This window comes from Aulonocara stuartgranti, assembly GCF_965226115.1.
Source record: "Aulonocara stuartgranti genome assembly, chromosome: 8".
Classification (NCBI taxonomy): Eukaryota; Metazoa; Chordata; class Actinopteri; order Cichliformes; family Cichlidae; genus Aulonocara; species Aulonocara stuartgranti.
This window is the reverse complement of record NC_138959.1, coordinates 18,259,339-18,285,130: the sequence shown is the minus strand read 5'-3', so window position 1 is coordinate 18,285,130 and position 25,792 is coordinate 18,259,339. Positions and strand designations below refer to the sequence as shown.

Here is a 25,792-nt window from a genome sequence, read left to right as displayed (position 1 = left end):
CAGCAACTTGATAGAAGGCCAGGATGTCCAGGAGAGAGATGCTTGATTCAGAGATTCAAGATATGTTTCAGTGTGTGTGTGTGTCCAGTCTGTGAAACCTCTATTCTCAGAGCCTCAGTGGCCATGCCTGGGGAGAGTGATGATAAATGACTGCTTTCCTGTAATTTACCTTCAGGAGAATGGATGGAGCTGGCCTGTTTGGTTAGTGGGTGGGGAGATGAGGAAGAGAGGACACTGTAGGTGAAAAAAAAGAGAAAGAGAGTAAGGAGATTCCTGCTTTGAGCCTTTCTCTGGAGTTGGGTTTCCTCCAAGGTGAGGAACGCATTAAATTGTGTGTATATACTGTGTGTGTGCGCCTCATTGTTTATTTACAGAGCTTTAGCTCTTGCAGCGTTCATAGAGGAGGGGAGCCGCTCTACCCAATATTCTCTTCTTCAAACCCCCATCTAGCCCCCGTGAGTGGAAACATACCAGAGCAGTGCCAACTGTGTTTGAGCAATGGAGAAAACACACATGATCAATTTTATATAATTTCTGCAGCTAAGGCTAATAGCCGCTATTAAAGAGACAGATGATCAACACAACGCACAGTTCATTACCTAATAATTTATTTTTTACCATTTAGATTAAAAAGTCAGTGGTTCATTGCCTCAGAGGAAAATGTACAAGGAAGACTTCGATATAACAGAAGTGAAAAGCAGTGCTAGACTGAGGGCAGGATCCCTTTGTTCCCCCCAAAAAGGTAGGTGGACAATTTTTGTGTGAGTGAACCATTATTCCCAGGACATTAATGTAACAGGACATGGTGGGCTTTGTGTGTCAGTTTCCATCTGTACCTCTATGGGAAAAGCAGAGGGTCCAGTCAGTCACGTTTTTACTCCATTCACCTCAAAGTCATTTACAATTGGGTGGTTGTTGTCTGGAAACAACATAAAACCGAAAGGAATACATTCTGTGTAATATCTGAACCACGTCTTCTGGTCGTGATCACGAAAGCATATGTTCCTGGTTTCTACATCCATATAACATCCATAATCATCTGGTTTGTACATCCATAAATGTGAGTCATCCCAGGCTAAGTGATGCTTTACAAAAGACAACATAAACGGCAGAGGCAGTTCAGTACATATTTACAATATTAAAAAAAAAAAAAATGCATCAGGACAAGCCAAATGTGTGGATGAAAATGACGCATGTGCACAAAGACAAAAAAAAAATAGTCAAAAAACAAACAATGGGAAGTTGACCAAGAAAATTTGTGTGATTTAATTCTTCATCATGGACCGTTTCAGAACCCTACCCCCACCCAAAAACGCTAAACTTCAAATAAGTTTCCTCTCACCTCTCTGCAAGTTGTGTGTGTCACTTGTTTGCTCGGGAAGGTTAATTAAACACACAAACTCACACACCTGTGAATGCTATAAACGCTGTGGAAAAAAATACACAGGGGGGAGGAAGCAAAGTGAAGCAGTTATGGTCTCAGTTCCACTGCCAAGCTGCTGGGCTTGTTAATATAAAACAACAGGATGGCTCTCTCTATGAGGCTCACAAAATAGCTTTCACAAGCGCTACACTTCCACCCCCTAACCCCCCACTTGAACAAAATCTGGCCAATTTTAACCTATTTTGATTTCGATGTTCAGGGTGGGCACTTAAGAAAAGGAAAAGCTGGTTCGTAGTTTTCGATCATGTGACCTGTGCAGAGGCCTGCAGGGAAAACTGTATTTTTTTTCCAGCTTACATACCAGACCCTCCACAGAACTGCAGGAGAACCGTGTAAATATTTCATCTTTTACAATCCATGAATGTTTAGATCACCCTTTTAAAGGATTCACACAAAGATGTGATCCCGCTCCATTCTGGTGATGTTTTACTTGAACTCTACATGGATAAAAAATTTTGGACCACACCTTTTTATGAATTCAAGTGTTTTCAAACCCATTGCCACAGGTGTATAAAATGAAGCACCTAGCAACGCAGTCTGCGTTTACAAGCATTTGTGAAAGATCAGTTCTAAAGAGCTCATTGAAATCCATCACATTTGTAATTTTTTCCCCTCTTCCAGATATTCTACGATAAGCTATCGGTGGTATTATCGCAAACATGGGTGTGTTTAGAAATAGTGACAAAGTGGAAGGCCATGTGAGGTTACAGAGCAACCGCTAAGGTGCACCTGTGACTCAGTAACTGCAGATTTGCAAACCTTGTTTGCTGTGTGCCAGGAGCTTCACGACATGGATTTTGGTACCTGAGCAGCTCTTGTAGGTGTGAGGTAAACTACTTTTGTCCATATAGTGCATTTAGTGGAGATTCCTTCACTTTACACTGCAGTGCAAAAGCACAAACATGCTTAATCTTGATTTGATTTGCTCTTTTAGATTTGAAGGTAAAAAAGCTCTCAACTATTAAAACAAAGGCAAGGGCGCTTTAGCTAAAACTAGCTAGCTAACACATGGTGATCCATCAGCTGCTGGCTTCAGATGTTTTATGGCAGAAGTGACACACCAGTAACATTTTGTTTAACATCATTATAGTGAAACTTATTTCCTATTGCTATTGACAAGATCAGTTGCTGTGGTGGATTGGTGTGATCTGTCCGCAGTAGCTGCATGACAGGATGCCTCAGTATACCTTTCACGCTGGTCTGTTTGTTCGCCACAGGCAACGTCATCATCATAGTCCTAAACATTTATGGTGCAGGAAGCTGCTACAGTACTCCTCGGAACAATAGGTGTCGCTACTCTGAAAAAAACAAAAACCTCTGCATCGGCACTGATATAAGGGAAATCGCCTCCATCTATACTTTTTTCTCCACCAAGTCATCTTACAACATGTCCGTCTGATCTGTGACCATGTGAGCAGTAAAACCTGACATGATTGTACACTTTTATCTGCTTGGCTGGTACAACGGGGCCCTTAGGCTAAATGTGTTCCCATGCAGTGCCACACTCTAAAGATTTGCAGGCAGGATAGTTATACATGTGTATAGTTTAAGAACTATCCAGCATTTTGGGTAAACTGAACTGGCAAAAATGATCAACAGGCATCGGAAAAAGCCTCTTTTGGAAGCGTTCCTATAGTGTGACATATCACGTGAAAACTAGAAGAGAAAGAATTTTGTGGAATTCCTTCACGAGGGTGTTGGGTGCTCAAGGAGCTGAGGCAAATATTTTGACAATTCATTGTAATGCCAGACTTACATACCAAGATGCGGACACGGGTGCTACTGTAACACCACCTGTCTGACAGGTCACAGAGGACAGCCGACACATAAATAAAGGACTGCTTCTGCATTTTTGAGAAATTCCATCAGTGGGATTTGTGCCCTCAGCATAGTGCCATAGAAAACCTTTTTTTTGTCACACATCAGAAGTCGTGGTGGCTTATAATTCATTTTGGTTACAACTTGTTTTTGCATTGTATTATAAAAAACAAAAACAAAAAATGTCTTGATGAGAGTGAAAAGCATGAAGAGCCACAATCGTTTGAACAACATCTAGTCATGTTCAGAGTTCATAACAGCATCAAATATCATGCCATTAGACGTCCTCAGTTCTAATAACACTTCATAAACACAATCAGACCATTTACCTGTGTGTCTTTTCTTTGCAGATTGATTTACATTCTCAGAAAACAAGAACTACAGTGCAGTACTATACACCACAGAGGAGTCTGGAAGCCTCTTTCTGTGCTTTCACTTATCTAAAACACTAAATACACAACATGCAAAATGGGTTAAAAGGAGAATTCGGGGGGGGGGGGGGAGGGGTGGAGGGAGGGAGTTTGTGGCTGACACACAGACGAGAGCAGAGGAGAGACACTTTTGGAGGAATGACAAACCAAACATGCCGCCAAAGCCAAAGGAGCGTAACCACAAGCTAGCATGAGATGCCTGTAGGAACACTCAATGCTATGTGAGCTTGATGTGCCCCTCAACTAAACTGTGTGTGTTTATATTGTACTCTATTTAAATAAATTGTAAAGTCGTTTACAAAATGAAATAACTGCAAAAGGCAGATAAAAAGCTTGAGAGCAACCAGATGGGTCTCTCTGCGGTTAATTCGTTGGTCCTGACTTTCATAGTCTCTTAATTGAATTTAAAAACTGACTACTCTTATTTGGCAAGGCATGACAGGGTTATGCATTTGGGGTGGGCAAGTGGTGGAAGATGACCTGGGAAGTTTTCCTTTGGATCTTCATGCTCATATTAGTTTACCTCTCTCTGCTCCCTGTAAGGATTTGATGGACCAGCAAAAGAAAAAAGAAAAAACCCCACAAACATGCAAACTTAACAAAGCACATGAGGACTGAAATATGATCCTCTCATGTCATAATACAATCAGTGAGCACTAAAAATGTTCCAGGCTCATTCATTTTGTCGAAATACTAAGCAAGGAATGAAAAACAAAAACGAAAAAACCCAACAACACAGCTACGTCTTTTCTTTATCCAACTTGTTTTTGTGTTTTTACTGCATGAAAAAGGAACTCTTGTTTCAATCTCTTGTTGTGGCAAACAAAAGCCTGCCAGTCTTCATCAGTCAACGCAATGAAATGTTCGGCCATTTTTAAAGACATAAGTGACGCTGGCCACACAGCAACGTCTGGAAGAGCTGTACCCAGCAAAGAGAATATCCATGAAGCGCAAAAGTCTCAATGGAAAAGTTGGTTTTGTTCTGAAATTCGGTCTGCGCCGCTTCATCTTCCACAAAGTGACAGGCCATAAGTCATGATGGTGACTTTATAAACCACTCATAAGAGGGAACAGTGGTGAAGAGGCCTGCGATGTGACTCACTCGTGCCCAATGCAACAAAGGGATACATCTCAAATAAGGATGTGGATGGCTGAGATAGCAAAGTAGCCACACAAGATATACAAACTCTAGTATGAGCAGTGACATCGGGCACTTGACCGTATAAGAGCCTACGTGAGCAGTTTATTCTGTGAGGGCTGTGTGGTGGTGGCGGCAGCAGCAGTGGTGGTGTGACTGAGGTTTGCTGTGGAAAATGTCCCTGCAAAGGGAGCCCTTGGTTCCTCGTAGGACATAGAAGTCCTATAGTCCAAAGAAGATACTGCAAAGACCTTGAGAAATTAGGCCTGTTTTGACAGGAAAATTCTGAAGGTCATCAGTGTGAGGTGGCCAAGCTGGAGATCTGTAGCTTGTTTTGTTGCTGATATCAGTCTGTGAAGTGATAAACACTCTATAATAAAATCCTCAGAGAACAGTGAGGGGTGAGCATTGGTAGTCTTGCATGGAAATACCTTAAAATGGCAGAAGACAGGCAGTTTTGACAGGTGGAGGTCAGGGGGTTGTATTTTTTAGCAGGGGGTTGGACAGTTCAGTTGCCGTCGTCGAGGGGGGGAAATGGCGCCTGCTTTTGTCTACACTTCACACCCTTTTTAATGGTCCCTTTTTAAGGCAAACCAATCGGACAAATAGACAAGTGGCCTTACAATGAAAAAAACTTGAAAAATAAAAATGAAAATAATTATACAATATACACAAAACGTGGTCCTTAAAACAGGCAGGGTACATGCAGTCTTTGTAATGTGCAGCGTTCCCACAATGGAGGAGAAGAAAGGACTCGAGTGGCCGGGGATAAGAGAAGTCAAGAGTCAGGATTTGTGATTGAGTGCTGTGGAGGGAGAGGTAGGGATGGACGCTGCTTTTCCCAATCATGCTTTGCTGCACTTCCCCTTCTTCTCCTTGCGCTGGAACTTCCTCAGACGTCTCGTCCAAACGTCTCTCCACTGGATCACCAGGCTGTTCTTATCGGCCACCAAGCCTATGCGCTCCGCCCCTGGACTGCTGGCTCCACCTCCGGGCCCGACTCCTGGACCTGCTCCTGGGCCCGTTCCACCTTCAGCGCCACCCATCACCAAAAATCGTTTGCTCATCTGGATTTTAGGACACTTGCAGGCAAGGTCCTTCATGTGTACCCACAAGATGTTGTCACCTCTCTTTAAGGGTTCGCCCCGGCTCTTGTACACAGCCACCACGCTAACGGAGAACTTGGCCCAGTCACCCACCGTCTCCATGTCCAGCACGTTCACTTGGACAGCTGGGAACACATTTGCAAGAAACACACTCAAAACTCTTTACGCTTTTTAATTAATGGTATGGAAAGGAATTCTGCTCTCTTACCATAATCCTTCTTGCAGTATTTCTTCATGTTGATCTTCAAGTTGCCTTTCACTGGTTTACAGTAGGACTCACAATCTGCAAAAATAAGGACAACCAAGTTCACACCTGAAATGCAGGCAGTGACTCCAGTGCTTGTTTTCCACCAACATGTGGCTGGGGCCAGTTCTCTCTTGGTGCACTGAAAACCATCCTTCATTTTGACAGATTTGGGAACCAAATGTTGCATAGTGTTACTAACAGAAGTCGGTGTGATTTCCTTGGGAAGAATATCATGGTCAACAGAATCTGCAGACTCCAAATGCCAGTCACTTGTGAACCCTCCCTTTGGGACAGATTTTTGACACAAGTCATCAGTCTTCTTTTTTGTGGTGGAAATGTGTTTAAGCATTTATAGGCTAGGCACAGTCACAGTATTGGTGAAAAAGGTACCAAAGGAGCACATGAATCTTTCATATTTGCTCAGTCTTACTAACACGTTGTAATGCATAATTAGTGTCACATCACTTTAAAATATAAAACGCAGTGATCAAGCAAATATAAACATAACATTGTGATATGTGCTGATTTCTATATAGAAAGGCCAACTTTGACTCCCCGTCCCATTAATATATTTCACATTTTTTTATAAACACAAAAAATACACATCAAAGCATGATCTACTTTTTAAATACATGTGTATTTTTTTCTATAATAACTGAGTAAACTTATACTTGCCTTTACAAACTGACTGATGTTGCCAAAGGCTGAAAGGAAAACTGGAGCAGCGCTAAATAATAGTTGGGCTTGGTGTGGTTTTTGTGTGCTAAAAAACAGCTTCTGACAAATCACACATCCAAATCCCTGCAACAGCCAGTGCTGGGAGGCAAGTGAAACATACCAGAGGAGTAAAAGTGTTCAGTTTGACATGTTCTCCGGGGCCTTGAGAAAAGGCAGAGCGTGGTGGAAGCAGGTCATGGTTGGATGAATGTGGATAGGCCTTGGCTGCCAGAGTGACAACTAAGACCACACACTGGACCAATGACCTCTGCTGACCATTAGTAGGTGGGGTTGCAAATGATGTGGTTTTTACGTTTATGAATATGACAGTCAAAATTGATTTCTAGGCTGGATGACCATTCTCTGATCTTTTTCTGACCGACTTTAAGGCCAGTCACGGTTTGGTTTAGCTGTTCTGTGTCCTCCAGCATCTTTTTCAATCCAGCTTTTCCCTCATGCAGATTTTGGCCAAAGAGCAGGCATGTGGCGCTGGAAACACTTTGGCGCTTGATTTCAGCATTTGGAACCTGAGCAGCCACCTTTCCTTCTATTATATGACTCACAGCTTACCTGCAACCTGAATTAAATTAAAAAAACAAAAAAAACACAAATATATATATATATATATATATATAAGTTGTTTGTAATTTTATGTTGAGGAATAGCTGTGTACAGCAGTTTCAATGGACCAGAAAGGTCGGAAAGAAACTCTCAGTTGTATTATAGAACCCTTCAAAGATTTGAAAGCATATGCATGTAATTACATCGCGTGGTTTATTTTCTTGTAGTCCTGAAATATTTGTTTTGCCATGTCTGTATTCTCGGAGATCGGAAAACATGTTTTGCAAGAACAAAGAGCAAAAGGGAAACTGAGAAGATAAGCATGATTAAATAGGCTTAAACAGATGAAGTGCGCTAAAACAATGATAAGAATCCCTTTTAAACTTTAAAGCATTCACTGTGCTTTTAACTCAATTTCTGCCACTGGAGCTGCAGAAAGAAAAATGCTGTTGTTTGTTAGTAAGACTCATCTGTGGTTGACACAGGCTGCTGGATTCTGTGACTCATTGAATTTTGGATCCACAGCATAAAAATAAAAATCTATGAGAAGGATACAAAATAAGTTTTAAAAAAATGAAAATGGTGAACTGAAATTGCAAAAGAAACAGAGTTTTAGTCACTTCTAATGAAGGGACGTGAAAAGTTGACCACCAACAAACCACACGCTGGTAAGTGGACTGGTATCTCTCGTTCCCTTCAAGAGGAATAACCATTTAGCCGTTTTTGCTTTCCAAAGAAAACCAAATAAAAATCGCTGGACATGAAATGTCCAAGTTTAAAAACAAAAAAAAGAGAAAAATGACCCTTTTGGGAATGTTGTATGAGTGAAAGGGTGTTGTATTGTTCATTTTTTTTTGTGGAAGAACTGAGGAGGAGGAAGAAACGGGGGACCGAGGAGCTCATTAAAACGTCCAGAAAGGTTGGCTGTATATCAGAGTGCTGGAGATTTTATTAGCCAGAGAGAGGAAAGAAAGGGAAACACAAAAGGAGAAAGAAGATGACTTTCAATACGCTGCAATGAGTGAAGGTGTGGATGAGTGCAAAGGTGTGTGGTGCATGTGTGTACGTTTTACTTTAAATAAATGTTGCAGAATATCACAGTCTACTTAAGGGCTTTCTCATTAGTACAGAGTATGTGGTATTCATGTAAGTATGCATGCAGCTGTGACAGGCGTGCATGTGCATGAGATGAGCATGGATTTCATTAGATCACAGCTGTTTTGTGTATGTAGGTCTCTGTTTTTGTATACAGTGGCTAACCTGCTCTTGAAACTCTGGCTGGGGCGACAGTATGCTCTTTCCCATGAAGCACTACTTACTGCTGGGTGATCACCTGGAAAAGCTCTTGGTGAATTGCCCAATGACCCAGAAGGCCAGCCTGCTGAAAACATGCACAATTGGCTCCAAGACTCTCGATGCCCTCTTTCCCTTGAGCCCCTTTCACTGTGCCATGACAAGGACAAATTGCATCCAACGCCCCTTACACAAAAAGATTTTGGGGGCCTTAGGTTTCTGATGGTGAAGCTCTTTCTGTGGTAGTTTAGGAAGGAGAAAGATGGGGGAAATGCACTGGTGTGTTTGGTAGAAGCTGAGGTGAATTGACAATCAATGACTCTTGTGTTCTTAGACCCTGTAACATTTTCCCAGGAAAGTAGTAAACAAGAAAGGGCTGGACTCTGCTTCTTTGGGTTAAAAAGACCCAAGCGATGGCGGTAAAAGGTTATACAGAACAAGTTGTAAATGAGTGAAGAAGCTGCGAGTCTAAGGAAAATTAAATTCAGGACTTACAGTCACAGTAAAAAGAAAGTACACCCTCTGTCAGTTCCAATGTTTCCAAAGGAATTTTTTCCAGATGCAATTTTGCAAACTTGAGTTGTGCTGCCATGTTCGAAAGAGAAGAAGTTTCCTCCTGGAGACACTTCCAAACAATCCATACTTGTCCAGTCTTTTTCTAATCGTATTATCACGAACTTAACATTGACCATGCTGAGGCATGTGCAGTCTGAGGTGTAGCCTTTCTGTTTTGAAGTTTCTCTGAACATTGTACGGTCTTGACTTTGGGGTGAATTTGCTGGGACATCCACTCCTGCGAACGGTTTTGAATGTTTTTCACCAGTGGAATAATCTTTCTCACTCTACAATGATGGATTTCAAATTACTAGTTCCAACTTCGCAGATTAGTGAGCAGCATCAGTTGCTTCTCTGAGATGATTTCTGATGCATTTCTTCTTTAATGTTGTGCTAATACACAATTGAATACTCCAGACCTGCAAACTGTCCGAACTTCAGCTTTTATAGAGATGCTCACACTGAGGGTGTACTTTCACACACAATTCTGCGTTAGCATTTTTAAAAATAATAACACAGTATAATCATGTGTTGTTCTTCTGAGGTTGTATTTACATAATTTTAAGACCTGATTTTATGTTTACTTTAACTACACTCACTTGTAAACATAGTCATGGTAAAAAAAAAATGAGATGAAAGATCTTTGGCTAGAATTCACCTCACCTAATTGAAATCATTTAGGTAAAGTTTGATCCCAATTGGATTTATTTTATGCAATTATCTGCTCTAAATCTCAATAATTAACCTACCACGATTAATCTGTTGTAATACACCATTTCTTTCCCCCATTTTTTGTCCAGGATTTTTGCTAAGCTAACCAGTAACCGGTAAGCTTAGCTTAGCTAGTTTACAACATTTACCTTAGAAACTTCACGAATTCTCCACCAGAAGAATGTTTTTCATTTCACACTATTAGACATATCTGGAGGTTTTTATTTGGAGTGTACAACCAATTTTGGCCTTTTATGTGGACCTCGGTAAGAGCCATTATAAACATCTTGAACTCTATGAATCGAGTCCTCAAAATTTATAGCATGCAACCTCGAAAGTTAAGTCGAAAGTTAAAGTTGGAAAATTTATTGTGAGGGTTCTGAAAATACGTATTATTTTTAGAAGAGAAAGGACATAAAAACAAGAAAACCATTATTGCTTTAAAAAGAATGGCAGTAATAGCAAATTTGGGAGGGGTGCACAGTCTGCCGCTTCAGTGATAATATATGATATAAATCCACTAATGAATCAACGTTTCCAAATCAACACCACCATTTAAATCAAACAGTTGTAGAATGAAAAATGCGGACAGGGTAATTGACCGAAGCCTAGAGTGTTAGAGGGAGTGACTGAACAAATTTCCCCCAGTTACTTGCCAACACTCTTTTCATGCCTCGCAATGTTCCCCTTCCACTATATCTCCCAACTAAACTGTAATTAATCACCTCAGCTGCCTATCTTCTGCCCTTGGCTTAAAGCTGCACTTAAAGTCTGAGCACAGCGTGTCTCCACTAACTTGAGGCTAGCAGTTGGGGAAACTATGCCAAGGACACAGGTTTTTAAGACAATGTAAAATTTTTCCGTCCCCAGTGCAATCGTTTCCCTGAGAACTTCAAATGAGCAAACCCGCCCTCTATTAATATTTATTCCACGCCTTAATATTTAATATTTCTGGACACGTATTTTATGTTTTTGTTCCTCTCATAAAGTAGGGGTGCTCAAGGTGCAAGGAGTATATACTAACCTGCTGGTTCCTCTGTGCTGCTCACGACAGCTGTGGGGTTGACCACAGGGATTTCTGAAACACGCACAAGAAACACAAAGTTATTTCAACGATTAATTCTAAGTCCACACCTTTTAAGTATGTCTGAAATGATCTGGCTGCCGGCCTACAATGAGAGCACGTGTGGTCAAAGAAACAAAGTGTGTCCAAATTCATTAAATGTGATCCCAAATATGGGGGTGGGATGGGAAATAGTACTGAGAAGAAGTAAAAAGTGCTATTTGAGGTCACTGGGGAAAAAAAAGAAGAAGAATCAGGGTTGCCACACAGTAGGTTTGTGGTGTACTATATGTCAAACTTATGAAAATACACAGGGCTTTCCAGACAGACGTGCTAGATAAACGCTAAGAGACTGACAGGAATACTTATTGGTGGTGAGAGGGAAGACCGGTTCAAATAAACCATACATGCCATAGACTAATGCAGTGGTTTCAGTGTCTTTTTTTAAGGAGATCTTCAGACTAACTGGAAGAAATAAAGTCCAATGTTAGTTGATGCTTCACAAGAATCACACCATAAACCAGTTTGGAGGAGTCAGCGCATTGAAAGTAGGCACACAATGGCAAGGTGGCTACACTAGATTAGTTTCATCCTCCTCTAACAGATGTGGGGTTAACACTGCTGTGCAATCTCCATGCAAGCATGTATAGACAGATGGACGGATGGCAAAGGGGCAATTTTGGTGGGATCATCTTGAGACAGATACAGCCCTCCCTTGTTGTGCCCGCTGGCTACAAAAAAAAAAAAAAGTGCCTTGTAGAATTCCTCCAGGACTACTCCTTTAATCGTATGCATCTTTCCAATACAAATGCTAATGCTAACAACAGGCCCCTCTCCTTTTACCGTAAACAGAATTACTGGAACGCCGGCTTAGCATCCACCCAGAGGATCTGCTTTTGATTGGATTTGGAGGTTCAGGGGTTGGACCGAGTGTGTGAGAGTGTGTTGGCAGGAGGCAGAGGGGGGTTTCTTGGAAAGCTGTTTTGAGGCAAAAGCAGCAGTTGTCTCTCTAAAATTATGGACACCCTGCCAACAAAAACAAACAAGGGCACGGAGCTTTGTGAAGGCAGGCACAGCTGCTAGAAGCCACTTTGAGACCCTTTGCCCCGATGGCCACATCTTGTGAAGATAGACAGATGATGAAAGGATCATTCAGATGTGGGTTGCTGCCATCATACTAATTGGCTTCTTAATGGATTTGTCTTCTGTCTTGGGATACAGTATCCTCCAGGGGTAATATGCTGACATCAGGCTATAATGGCAGACAGGGTTGTCATAATGTGCATAGCTTAAGCATGCCCACACCCACTATTCCTCTTGTTCTCGATAGACAGTTCACCTAATGGCACTTAAACGAGTATAGTCTGCCATCCATGACCACGGTCGTCTTCTCCTTCTTGCCTATCCGCCATCTGCTTCGGAGCTGCATGCAAGAGGAACAACATGGCACCGTGTGGCAGTGTGGCAGAGCTGGTCACGGCACTGGGCGGCGCGGCATGACTTGATTTGGTGGAGGCTATCTTTTGATTGTTTGCAATGTGGCACAGACACGTGCTGGGCCCACGGGCAAAATTCGTAACTTGCGTGGACTCACATTCGCTTGTTACAGGAAATCAAAAACCTAAACACAGCTACTAGAGCACACACACACACACAAACACATATGGTACATAGTTAAGAGAAAGTAGAATAACAGCACAAGCGTTAACAACAGTATGCCTCTTTGTTCCTTTAGCATGGATCGCGTTTCAATTTAACCCAACTTTATGCTGGGGCGCTCGTTTGGCTCACGTTTTGGGCTCTTCTCCATGAAATGTCATTGCAGTTTCAGTGGCTATGCAAGTCAACACACACACACACACACACACACACACACACACACACACACACACACACACACACACACACACACACTTTCATATCCTAGTGAGGACATCTAATTGACAAAAGTCTTTCCCTAGCCGCTTACCCTAGCCTTTCAAAAATTAATGCCTTAACCATAACCCTTAGCCTAAACTTAAAATGCCTTCAAACTTGTGGGGACAGGCATTTTGTCCCCATAACTGACTGTTGTCCCCACAAGTAGTGTAGCATTCCAATTTTTGGTCCTCACAAATATATCCAAATACGGCACGCACGCACGCACGCACGCACGCACGCACGCACGCACGCACACGCACACACACACACGGGTTATGTCTGTCCGATAGCCAGAAAGACTACATAAAAGTATGTTTTCACTTATGTTCTGTATTCTTCATGGTTTGGGTATGTGCTGCCTTTAGCTATGGATCATGCTTTTTGTCAGATTTTAATAGTCACAGGCAAGCTGATAAAATTAACCATGACGATCTGATCAGTGTCGCATGCAGTAACTGGTAGCTGCGTGTGGATGTGTGTCTGAGTTACTCACTGATGCAGGGGGCCACGGGCGAGCGGCTCTGCTGGTACCCTTTGGCGCAGCGGTTGCAGGTGATGCCCGTGACACCGTCCTTGCAGGGGCACTGGCCTGTGGTCTGGTTGCATGTCTTGCCTGCTGCGCCCACAGGGTGGCAGTCACAAGCTGGCGTGGGGGGGTTGGGGGAAGATGTCAAAGAGGGATGGAGGGTGGTGGGGCAGATAAAAGAGATAAGAGATACCAGTTCATCAAACCTGCTGCAAAATGCAAAATGATAAGACAAAACTCCTCCGACATTCAGTAAATATTATTGATTAATGATTGATTGACTGCATTAATACTGAATGTTTGGGGGCCCACATGTCTTTAGCCTTTATACCTAGGTTTCTCAAACTACTGCATTGTGAAAAACTGCATGCATATCCAGAAAACTGATGAGAAATAAGATATTTGTGTGGAGGACATTACAGGACAACTAAAAGCACAGAAAGCTATTAGATCGGGTGAACGATGCATGTAGTGCATCAGTTTCAGCAGGAGATGCAGACCAAATGCTCGTTTCCTCTTTCCTAAATGCTGCATGCAGCCTAGTGCCTGCCTGCCTGGTAACACACGCTCTGCTGTTTCATCACTTCCCAAAAGTTCCGTGGATGCCCACCAAATGCCAACACCAACAGGCAATGCTCCGGTCACCTCACTTTGGCAAGACTTTTGAGGTTTGCTTTTCTAGGTGATTTATTTAAGCCACTTTAACTCATTAGTTTTTTTGGATGTATGAAGAGCAGTTAATCATATGAGGCCTAGAGTGTTGGTTGAAGCCATTTGACAAAAGCTTACAAGAACACAGGAAGTGTGAAAGCAAAAACACAATAAGCCATGAAACCCAGTAGGAAAACTCTGCCTTTTCCCCCTTTGTTTTCAGTCTGACACTTTGGAAAAATACTCTCAGACTAACAAAAAAAAAAGGAAAAAAAAGGCAAAAGCAAACTTGCAAGGGCCTCAGCTGTAACACAATAGTTGTAATTGTCCAGGCTTATCAAGAAAAGGCAAGAAGGACCAATATTTCATACAAGGGAAAAACCCTGAAATCCAGCAGACTTCTACAGAGCTTGCCAGGGAAAGGCAGCTGCTAACATGCCACGGTTTCTTCCCACCACCTGACGAAACTGTTAATGTGTTTATTTGCGCCCGCAGATTTTTTTTTTAAAAGTTGCTACAACAAAGGAGAGGACCCTACCACCTGTTGGATCGGCAACGCGAGCGTTTAAATGGCTGAAACTGACCCAAGAGTGTCTGCATGACGGCAGGGTGTGAGGAGATTAGCTCAGCTCAGATCTTTAGAATCGTGTCTGCCTTTTCTGGCAAGGCCAACGAAGTCTACAGGTGTCAAAGTGGCTGCACACTGTTTGAAGCCGAGATGTAAATCTGATGCTTCATCATGAGTGCAAAATCCCCATTATTTGAGTCACGCAGACTCCAATGGGAAACTTGAGCTTTGAAGGCACTTGGTAAAGTGCGACTGAACTAAGGACAAGAACGTTAAGCATGTGGCAGGGTGTGATGCAGGACTAATTCGGGTGCCGGGGGTCACCAGACGCCTTTTTATGCTGTGCCAGCAACCTCCACCTTCATTTAGAGCCAGAGTTTCTTCTGCTTCTGGCTAGGAACTATTTGGGATTTTCCTGAAGTTTGCATTCTCAATAAAACTCAAATGATATAGTGCATTGGTCCGTCAACTTTTACCGTTTTTCAAGTAATGAAAAACGCTTTCAGACCAAAGGAAAAGCACATGTGAGATGACCCATGTCATAATCCCAAGTTGTTCCTGCAGAGACATGTGACAAAGGCAAGGAGTTTTACAAGCTATTGTCTCTGCACTGATCACTTAACATTGACAGGGCTGGTCAGTATAAACAAACTGCGAATGATGCACAGGACCCCCTCGCTTCCCTTCTAATTGAGACTCTGACTGTTTGGAGTTCAGAGGTTACTGTCAGTGTTCACATTGTTCAGTAAATAACCAGCAACGGCCAGATCTGAACGAGCTGTCAGGGGCAGGCAGGATGGAGACGGGGGTTTGGTCGTGTCAGTCTAACCCCCAGCCTTCCTTCCTCAAACTGTTTTTCGGAGGTTTTATGTGCAGAGGCTAGAGCCAGTTAGAAAGCTGTAAAAATGTCCTCAGATGTTGATGGCTTTTCAAGCCCATGTGACTGCAGATGTGACAGGCGCTGCATTGGGATTTGCAGTCCCTTTCTCAGGCGTCTGCTTGTTTTAGGTGATTCAAGTGATTTTAAGTGACTGTGTTACTCAACTTGTGGTGACTGCACTTTGTTCACTTCAGTTTTATTTATGTAGCGCCAAATCACAAAAACAGTCACACCAAGGCATTTAATACTTAAACCCCAACCAGTCAGATGATCCCCTATGAGCAAGCGCTTGGCGACCGTGGGAAGGAAAAACTCCCTTTTAACTAGAAGAAACTTCCAGAACAACCAGGCTCACGGCTGGGCAGCCATCCGCTGAGAGCAGTTGGGGGTGAGGACACATGGAAGACTGCCTTTGTCTGCTGTCATGGAAAGTAGCTTTCAGATTTGCGGACTTAAAATATCCACGTTACTTCCGGAATCCTGGTTTTGTGTTTAGATTCCTTCAAATACGCCTCACACTGCGAACAGACAACTAGACCTGGACAAGTTTGATCAGTAACAGACACAACCCCTTCTAGATTCTGTACTTCCCACCAGCCTCCCTCTATTCCCGCCTCCTCCTCTGAACACACCTGTATTTTATTGCAGTAACTCCATTTCAGACATGACGACATGACACGCACCCCCTTCAACAATACCACACCCCTGACCTCTGTCGCGACCGGGTCACAGGCAGAAAGGACATGGAAAGCAAAGGGCTGGAAAGAAAATCATAGATGCTGGTATGAGAATAAGAGGAAGACAAAGGTTTAATGGGTTTGTAGAAAGGCAGAGTGAGGGAAGTCATAAGTCAGGGTGCAATCAGAGGTCCTGGTTGTAAACCATCTGGCAAGACAGAGATGAAGAAAAAGAGAGCAAAAGCAAATGACATCTCCTAGAATGCTGTGGATCAATCATGGAGCTGGCCCCCTCAGCTTTATAAATGTAAGCTTGGATTCTGTCACATCTGGAGCTTTTGGAAAGGAGGGTGTTAAACTGTTTATAACCTGATCACTTGACTTGGATCGCAGACAAACTGTAGTGTCAAGTGGCCTGCATGTGTGTGAAAACATTATGCTTCCACGTACTGCAGGAAATGAAAGATGAGAGAACCATTTGCACATGGGGATGCACATCTCAGAGCGGATCTGTTGTCAGGGGTGCAGCAGATCCCTTTCTGTTATTGTTTCAGTGCATTAACAGGTCAAATGACTTAAGTTTTAAGGTATGTGACCAAGTCGCTGTGGAGGGTTTTTTTTGTAATTTTTTTGGCCATTACACGATGAATGGCTCAACATCTCATTGAAACTACCATGGGCAACTGCGGCCTGATATCATGCCATTTCTAACCTCTCGGTGTTATATTACAGGCTGCAGAAGGAAAACTGACGAGAAGCCAGTGAGAGATTCCCACCGTGAAATTACAGCCAGGAGATCTTCATGGCTATGAGTGTTGGCAGCTTTCACTAGTGCCGTTTTTTATGTTCTGGAAGTGATTTTTTTAAACCTTCATCTGGATCATACGGCTACAAAACACTCTTATTTATTTGAGTATTTTCTCGAGCATCAAATACAGGAAACAAGTGTTATTTTTGCAATATTTCCAGCATAATATGGGGCTGAAAAATATCACTGCAAATGTGAAATAATGAAATCAATTTTCCATGAGACATGCATTGGTTACATGAAAATATTATGTGGTGTGTGGGCAAGGGGGGAAAACATTCGGTGGGGTGGCCAGAAAGACTCCAGGCATAGTATCAAATCATTTCTCTCTGCTATGGTATGGCAAATCAGACATGCTGATTTTTTTTTTTTTTTAAATATATACATATATAGTAAGAGTTGCCATGACAACATATGTTTCCACTCATAAAATATTACCACTTCTCCCCTTTCTCAAACACATAGACTGGCTCAATCAGTGTTTGTTTGAACATTTTGTAAACATTTAGCACCGAGTAGCGCCAAAGAAAAAGCTAAACTACATTTAAAGTAATAATCTGGGACATTTTCATATAATCACATATATCTATAAACAAATATTTTCTACTCTATTAATGACTGACATAATGCGAAGCGATCCGTGCTCGTGACTTGTGGTTGGTAATTCTTTCCCAGGAAACCACTTGTGTGTTATATTTCTGACAGCAGATGAAGAGCGAGCTCTGATCATAATCAAGGATAAATGAATGAGTGCTACAGTTCTGCAGTATGCTTGACTGAAGCCTAATAGAAGTATAGAGGAGGAATGAGCTCATGCAGCAAATAGCACAGACTATCTTGAAAGCCACGTTGGAAAATTAGTAATAAAGTTCTTCATAAACACTACTGTTACTTCTTGTTAGATTCTCACCTTTGCAGGCTCGCCTGTGGGTGATTGGTCTGGCCATGTCCCTGTAGAAGCCCTCCTTGCAGTAGTGGCAGTGGCGTCCTGCGGTATTATGGCGGCAATTCATGCACACCCCGCCACTTTTCCTCCCTGACAACTTGTACAACTCCATGTTGAATCGACACCGGCGGGCGTGGAGGTTGCAGTTGCACGCTGCGGAGGGAAAGAGCAAAGCCGTTATGGTATTGGCAAGGGTGAGGAGGATAAATACAAAAGTTTACAATAACTTCTCAGTATTTATCTTAGGGTTCAAACATAAATTTAGCAGGCTGAAATGTTCACATGGAGCACGCTCAGCAGTAAAATATATCCTTACTGGTGGGGTATGTATATCACAAGAGAGCTGGGAAAGATTTTCAAGTAAGGCAGTGTAATAATAATAATAATAATAATAAGTGGTTTATAATCTATGCTGCATCTGTGGGCTTGGCTGCTATTCCAGAACTCATCAATCAAAAGTGATATTTGCAGAGCTCATTTTCCCCATTTCATAATTAATGAATTCGGCTTCTCTCAGCCCATTAGTTATTAATCACTGGAAAGAGAGACATTAATTTCATGAATCACTGATGAGTAAAGACTTCTTAGATCTATTAAAAGCGAGACCAAATCAGATATAGGAATGGGCTCGAGCTAGCTGTCTTCTAAATGAGGCGAGCAGGATATATGGGACATGTGAGGGGTGGTTATAGCTCTCCCAGTTACCCTTGAAATCCAGCTGGTTCCTTAATGTCTCTTTTGCTCACAAGTCTTTTCCGTTGATTCCTCAGCATAAAACTGCGTTCACCAACTCTGACATTATTGATAAACTCTTTTCATTATCTAAACGTGGGGGTTTTGCATTTGAGAAGTCTAATGAGAAACCCACACTTCTTGCTTGTGTAAGACTTTGATCCAGAACCTCTGCTGGTTAAATCAAAGTCAGACCTGGAACCTGAAGACTTGGCCGTGGCTTCAAAGTCAACTGTCGCTGAGCTTAGCTTTAGCTCAAAGTTATCTGCAGATGCATTTGAAAAGCGGTAAACAACAGCAGAGCTGTTTGAGTGAAAATGTCAACAGTTGTGGCAAAGCAGAAGTATTAGAGGATCACAACAGAAAGTGATATTCATTAACTTTAGTCAAACTGGAGAGGCGTCAAGGAAATAGATTTCACTACACAATAAATGTTTAGAATAAAACAAGAAGGATGTAGCAACAGAGACTAAGTTAAAACACACTGGGTGAGGGTAAGGCGCAGAGGGGTCAGTTACAGAAACATGTGAAATGTATATTTTCTGTCTTACCCACTCACTCCGTGTATACATGATCATATTTGCAGGGCTACAAGTTTGACACCATCCTCATGCCAGATGGATAAACATGAAGCTAGCGAGAACAGCCTCTTACGAGGGCCAAACACCTAGCCTGGCTCTGACCGGCGGCAACTAAATCTGCCAGCCCTCACTAATTAACACATTATATCTTGTTTGTTTGTAGAGCTATTTCTTGCCCAGGTGCAGTCACTTCATGAGGACACGTCACCACTCTGAAGTTGCTAGGCAAAAAGCCGAGCTACTAAGGTACTACGGCTGTGTATGAATTAAAGAGCATAAAAATGGTACATAACACACCTGCAACACCTGTAACCACAACATGGTACCTTTACACCTTTGTGTTGAGTAAGTAAATAAAAGTTTGTAAGAGCTTTTCACAGACAGTATGTACAAATACATTGTACACAGACACAAAACAGTAAAATAAATAAGAAAATTAAGTAATTAAGTGCCATAATGGGCAATGAAAACAGGTAGTTTATAATCATCATCATCATCATCATCATCACCACTACTACTGAATAAAATTTTGTCCAACGTCACTTTTATGTTCTATGTATTAAACCCCCGCTTTTATAAGTTTTTAGTGTTTATATAAAGACCAATTAATAATTAATCATCTTTTAAATGACTCTGTCACTCCTTTAAAACAACAATGCTGTTCCAAAGATTTGGGAAATATCAGTTTTTTTTATTTTCAATTATATAAATCTTTTCAGTAATTAAGTTTACTACTGACAAAATAAGAAACCAGTTGTAGAACACGTAACAAAATAAGTTTAAAAGTTCTAAGTTCGTAGAAAATGAGATCTCAGTACCCATTTCATTACAAATATGTAAAGGTGGACTATAAGTGATTTAGAAAAATAGAGATTTACTCAAACTGTGTTCAGAAACTACCTTAAAAACGACTTATAAGGGCCTTCCATAACGTCATGTCACAACTACACAGTCCTCATCTTCAACAAAGCCCCCCCCCCCACCACTCCATGACCCTTTACTTCTTTATTTTTTGGTTTGAGCCTGTAGCTCTGTAAAGCTCTTAGCTATACATCTGAAAAAATACTACAATCAAACTAATGTTTAGTGTTGGATGAATGCAGTACACTTTACCCACTCTTGCCTGATCGGAAAACACTGTTAGCATGTTGCACAGCTAATCTGGCAACTATTTGCACGACCTGAGTATATACGCCTACTCACCAGCGTTGTGTTAGAATACAAAAGGCCAGCAAAAAATGCCTTTAATACTGAGCCTGCTACAAGTGGGTATTTTCATGTCTCTTCATGTCCTGTAGTGCGGGCTAAACTCAGTTAGCCCGATTGTACATAAGTGGAAAATAAATAGCCATAATGCAAGTGATTTCAGAAATGGTAACTCTATTATGTGAAAATTTAGTGCAGCATTTCATTCTGTAAGACTCTTTCCTTGCTCTGGGTCCAGTTCTGGTTCAGACGTGTGGCTGAATTCTGGAGTTTTGTTACAAGACAGTGGGTAAGTCTATACTTACAGGATCTGGGCTTATGGCGGGTAACCAAAGTTCTTTTGCTTTACTTTTCCTGTTCTGAGATATCTATTGCAATGGCAGGAGAAGGCACAGCGCTGTTCCAGATAAGCTGCCACTGCCAAGGCCCCTATTTTATTTAAGGGAAACTTTATAAAACACAGCAAAGACCGTGTTTGTACAACCACTGCAGGATGAGAAATCCGTTTTGTATTTTAAGCTGACACTTGACATGCACATTCTTGAGAGATATGAGACTTAGATGAACTTATAATGATAATGGTATAATGTGTGACCTTTAAGACATATTTCCCAATAATTTACAGATGATTTTCATTTCTCTGCTCCAGCCAAGGTCAGTTCTCCAGTTCTATTAAGTTCAATGATCTGAGCCTTTTGCAATCACTTAAAGGACAACTTCACTGGAGGAGAATCCCTCAAGCGCAAATGTTAAGCAATAAGTACCCCACATATGGTGAGCAATACATATCGCTGTCCACACTCAAAGGAAAGCCTGGCACCTGGTTGGGAAAGAGGCCAAGTCTCCCCCCGACTCACCCTCTTGCGGGCCCTGGAAGAAAAAGGGGAGCACATTCCCAGACTGTTTCCCAATTCCATCTGGTTATTATGTTGCCCAATTTGTATGGAATCCTCGAGCTAATGAAAATACTGTTTTATGTATAAATTCATATCAAGGCAGCGCTGTTTGTGTAGAGACCCTGCTGGATTTATTTGCTGTGCTTTCATACTCTGGAGAGTCCAAGATCAGAATTAATTCTCAACCCTGGAGAATTATCCAAAATGGAATATGAAGGCAGTGTTAGGGGAGCGGGGCAATTTAATCCTGAACAAAGTTTGAAAAATGAGTTCAAAGCCTTTTAACCCTTAGTCTGCTCTTAGATGGCGAGATGGTTGGTCCCAGGTTTGAGTGGGAAAAACAATATACATCGACTGGTGAGAGACTCCCTGCATGTGTGTGTGTGTGCATGTGAAGATCTAAACAGCCTGTCCAACTTCTTCTAAGGGAAATGTGACAAAGAACACACACGTCACACTGAGTGGCTGGGGCTGCAGGGGTGGAAAGCGGGTGGGGGCATGGAGGTAGGGGTCTGTGATTGTGATCAAGCATCTCAGACACACACACAGCTGTGAGCACTTGTGACCATTAACACCTTGTAGCAGAACATGAAAGCGATGGATCGCGTTTTCTGCCCAGCTGAAGTACCAGCGGACCTCTTATGGCATCCTCTAGATTTACAGCTGTGCAATAAGATCGGCCAACAAAGACCGGACTGAGCTTGGACACGCTTAAGTGTGGAGAATGTAAAAGAAAGCTCCAGAATTTAACCTTTAAATGATTTAGCACGTGTAGCTGCAAAGGATTTAACGACATCCAGACATTTTGTCACAGGAAGAAAGAATTGGAAAAAGTTTAGTATCTGACAGTAAAAGAACGACGCAAATGGGGATGGATGCAGAAAAAAAAAAGTGCAGGAGAAAAATGAACAAATCCCAGAAAATCAGCACTAAAAAAAAATTAAAAGCAAGTAGGTGTTTCTATGCTACCTGCATGTGTTTTTTTTCCTGCACTTCACACCCTGCGTGCTGTTAACTCAGAGCTACAGCTGCCCCAAAGATCCTGGAATGTTTATGGGTTTGTTTTGAAGTGCCTACGCGCGCGCGCACGCACACACACACACACACACACACACACACACACACACACACACCACCTCCCACCAAAATGCCACCCCCTACCATCACCACCACTGCACACCCTCTCAACCAAATTAGGCTCAGCGGGGATAACTGAACTCTGTTGAAGACCATTTTTCAATTCATTAACACATCAAAGCTTCCGTAGTAGTGCTGTGCATAAAGACTCATTTTTATCTAAAGGAGGAAGGCGGGGGGGGGAGAGTCATTTCAGTATGGGGGAGGACTTCTGTGGGTGGCAGCAAAGTCAGCAAAGAGTCTGTGATTGCCCCCCAAAGTGAACGATTTTCCTCCGTGGGTCAGTGTCCAATTCGAAGGATGCGTAAAGCTGGTTTCTCGTGTTGTCGTGGAAATCAAATAAACACAGGCTACAGGCTTGGCAAACGGAGGGATGCGGAGACCAAAATAAAGGGAGGGAGGAGGAGAACCCTTTGGAAAATTTTAGAGCAATGAATTGTTTCACCACACTGTCATCAAACCGAACGGTGCCAAGTGCAAAACTTTCATCTGCGGTTCTTGTTTCGACCCGGTACCTTCCCCCTACACAGTTCGTCATCTTAGGTGATCTGTGTTTTTCAAAACAAGAGGAAATATTTCGAGATCGAGAGGAAAAAAAATTAAACACACACCACACCACTTAATATCGGTTATTGTGTTAAGATGCCTCTACGAGGAAATGTGCTCCGAAGAGGTTCGCGTGTTGACTCGTCAAGTACGAATGCCAAATTGGCCATTAAAGACTCTGCTCAACAACAACAACAACAAAAAATGCGAGCGTGTTTGTGAGTGCATCACCCCTCTTGCATCCACTCCATATCTCCGGGATAAATCTAACCTCGATTTTCCTTCAGGCCGAACAAAAGCCAAGCCGTACGTATACAGTGAGCACAGCCAATTGATTTTGGATGCCTGTGCGAAACACAAATCCCATGGCTAAAATTGGTCCTTGAAAATTGGAGTGCGCTCACACCAACCACCTTTCCCCTCTTGGCCCATGCCACAGTCCAGACTTGCTTGCAGCAGCCCCCCTTGGGTGCTCTCTTCGCCTGGCCAAACAGGCTCTGCTATATGGGCTGCTGCCATCATGTGTGTGTATGTGTGTATGCCAATGCGTGTGTGTGTGTGTTTGGGCCGAGTTCCACCTGGCTGCTCCAGCCACCTGCTCAGGGCACCAAGGGGAACACCCGGTTAATTAGCTCCTTATTATAGCCAAGCCAGTGTACAGTGTGGACACACACACACACACACACACACACACACACACACACACACACACACACACACCAGTGATAAGTGCCTCAAGAGGTAATAGCTGCCCACAAAATAATATGGACTGAGGGTAAAAAAAAATAAAATAAAAGTCATAAGCAGATGTAAGCTCTGCTGGATCTGTAGACTCTAATGAGCTGTGGACATCAAGCTGAGACAATGACTTAAAGAGTCAGAGCTGAGGACTAACAGGAAATCCGGCTGGGTGCATTACACACTCAGTACAGTATGCAAGAGCTTCTTGTTCCCCCCCACCCCATACACACAGACATCTTTCAATTTCAGATATGATACCACTTCTTAGACTTCCCCTCCCTCTGATGGGTTCTGTGGTTAGCCTCACGCCGCTGGCTTAAGAGCAAGCTCTCAAGAGCCCTTTTGAACTTAAGAGTCCCCTTAATACCTCTGCTACCCCTCCTCTCTTTTTACTTTCATAAGACCCCATCTCAAATGCTGGTCGCTCGTCTCTCCTTTGCTCGTTTCCTGCCTTGGCCCTCGCTCTCGTCCACCTTTTTCCCTGCATCTCCACTTTCTCTCTCTGGATGGCATCAGGCAGGGAGAGATTTTAACAAGATTAGTCTGGAGGGTTGCCAGGTTGGGGGCCTGGTGTCAGTGAGATTTGAGTCCTTAGCTCTGTTTCCCCTCACTGGTCCACTTCACATCCCTACATCGTTATCTCTGTCCTGCCACTGCCTTTGCTTTCCGTCTCTTACTTGCTCTTTTTTTCCTTGTCACAGTCAATAAGATGCAATCAGGAGAAGCAGCAGAGGATGTTGTGCAATCAAATCATCATGGAGAATCAGTAAGAACCAATGTAAAGTGCAGCAGTTTTTACTTTTTGCCTTGACTCTTGGCACACACATGCATGATGTAGCCTCTGGGCATTGCACGAGATGCCCTGTTTGGGTTAGAAATAGAAATAGAAAGTGACAGATGGAACATACTGTGAAAATTCACCACCTTGGCCAGAGATGACAGCAGAAATGGTGGAGAACCGTGGCTCAAACCCCAATAATAGCTGAACATTTGAAGCGGCTTTGGAGTCGTAAAGGTGATGTTTAAATCAGCAGTGAGAAGCAGAGGTAGCCTGACTTACAGATCCGGTCTGTAAGATGTATTCATGGGCTGAACTTCCTCAGTGGAGATGGATGCAGTCTTCTTTTGACTTCACTTCAAATGCAGTACACAAAATGCAAACGATGCCAGCGACTGATTGCTTAGATCAGTCTATTTCCCCACCGTCTGAGTCAGGTATAGACATGAATGAAAACCTGTTAAAAGGGAGCGCATACTAAAACATACTTTCTTTTAATACCCTCTGAAACTTGTTGCCACCAGCAATACCGGCTGGCAGCCAAAATACTACTTCTTTCTTCTTCTTTTTCCAGGCAAGAGAACACAAACACTTGCAACAACATATGAAGAGGAAAAACATTACGAAATGACGAATTCAGCGATAGAAGGAGGAGGCTGATATCAGTGAGGCGAAATAGATGAAATACAAAACAGCAGGCGTGAGTTTGTCCAGGCAGAAGAGGGAACACTGAAGTGTGTGCTACAACGAGGACAGAGAGCAAAGACAACGCTGGAGGTGAAGGGCACCTCAGGAGGTGATTGCTACCATCTGTGGGTGAGAGTTGATGTGGGCCTGGGAAAGCAGGGTGGGCACACACACTGCAGCTCCACCAGTTTGCTTTGGCACCGGGATGAAATGCTACATCACACTTCCAGATTACATGTGGCTCTCACACATGCACAGACGCGAGGAGATTCGTACGCACACTAACGCGCACTCCCTTGGCCTCGGGCAGCCGCGGAGCATCCAGCATTCTAACCCGGCTGACATTAAGCGCTGTTATTTGACACTTTGCTGTCCTGAACGTTTGTTTAACCGCGCTTCATTCTTGCCAGGAAGCCTTTATGGGTGGC

The 25,792-nt window shown here is 42.7% G+C and overlaps 1 protein-coding gene across 5 annotated transcripts in view; it reads right to left on the bottom strand.

Moving 5' to 3' along the window:
* Window positions 1-586: 586 nt before the first annotated feature.
* The window catches only part of ntn2 (netrin 2), a 43,935-nt gene continuing 18,729 nt past the window's right edge, over window positions 587-25,792 (bottom strand). For all 5 annotated transcript variants that reach the window (XM_082544078.1, XM_082544081.1, XM_082544079.1 and 2 more), the window contains exons 3-7: window positions 18,025-18,213; window positions 13,498-13,647; window positions 11,046-11,099; window positions 6,146-6,220; window positions 587-6,062 (exon numbers count right to left, since the gene is read on the bottom strand). In XM_082544078.1, the coding sequence (XP_082400204.1) occupies window positions 5,677-6,062; window positions 6,146-6,220; window positions 11,046-11,099; window positions 13,498-13,647; window positions 18,025-18,213 (854 nt within the window). In that variant the 3' untranslated portion in view covers window positions 587-5,676. The remainder of the gene's footprint in view (window positions 6,063-6,145; window positions 6,221-11,045; window positions 11,100-13,497; window positions 13,648-18,024; window positions 18,214-25,792) is intronic.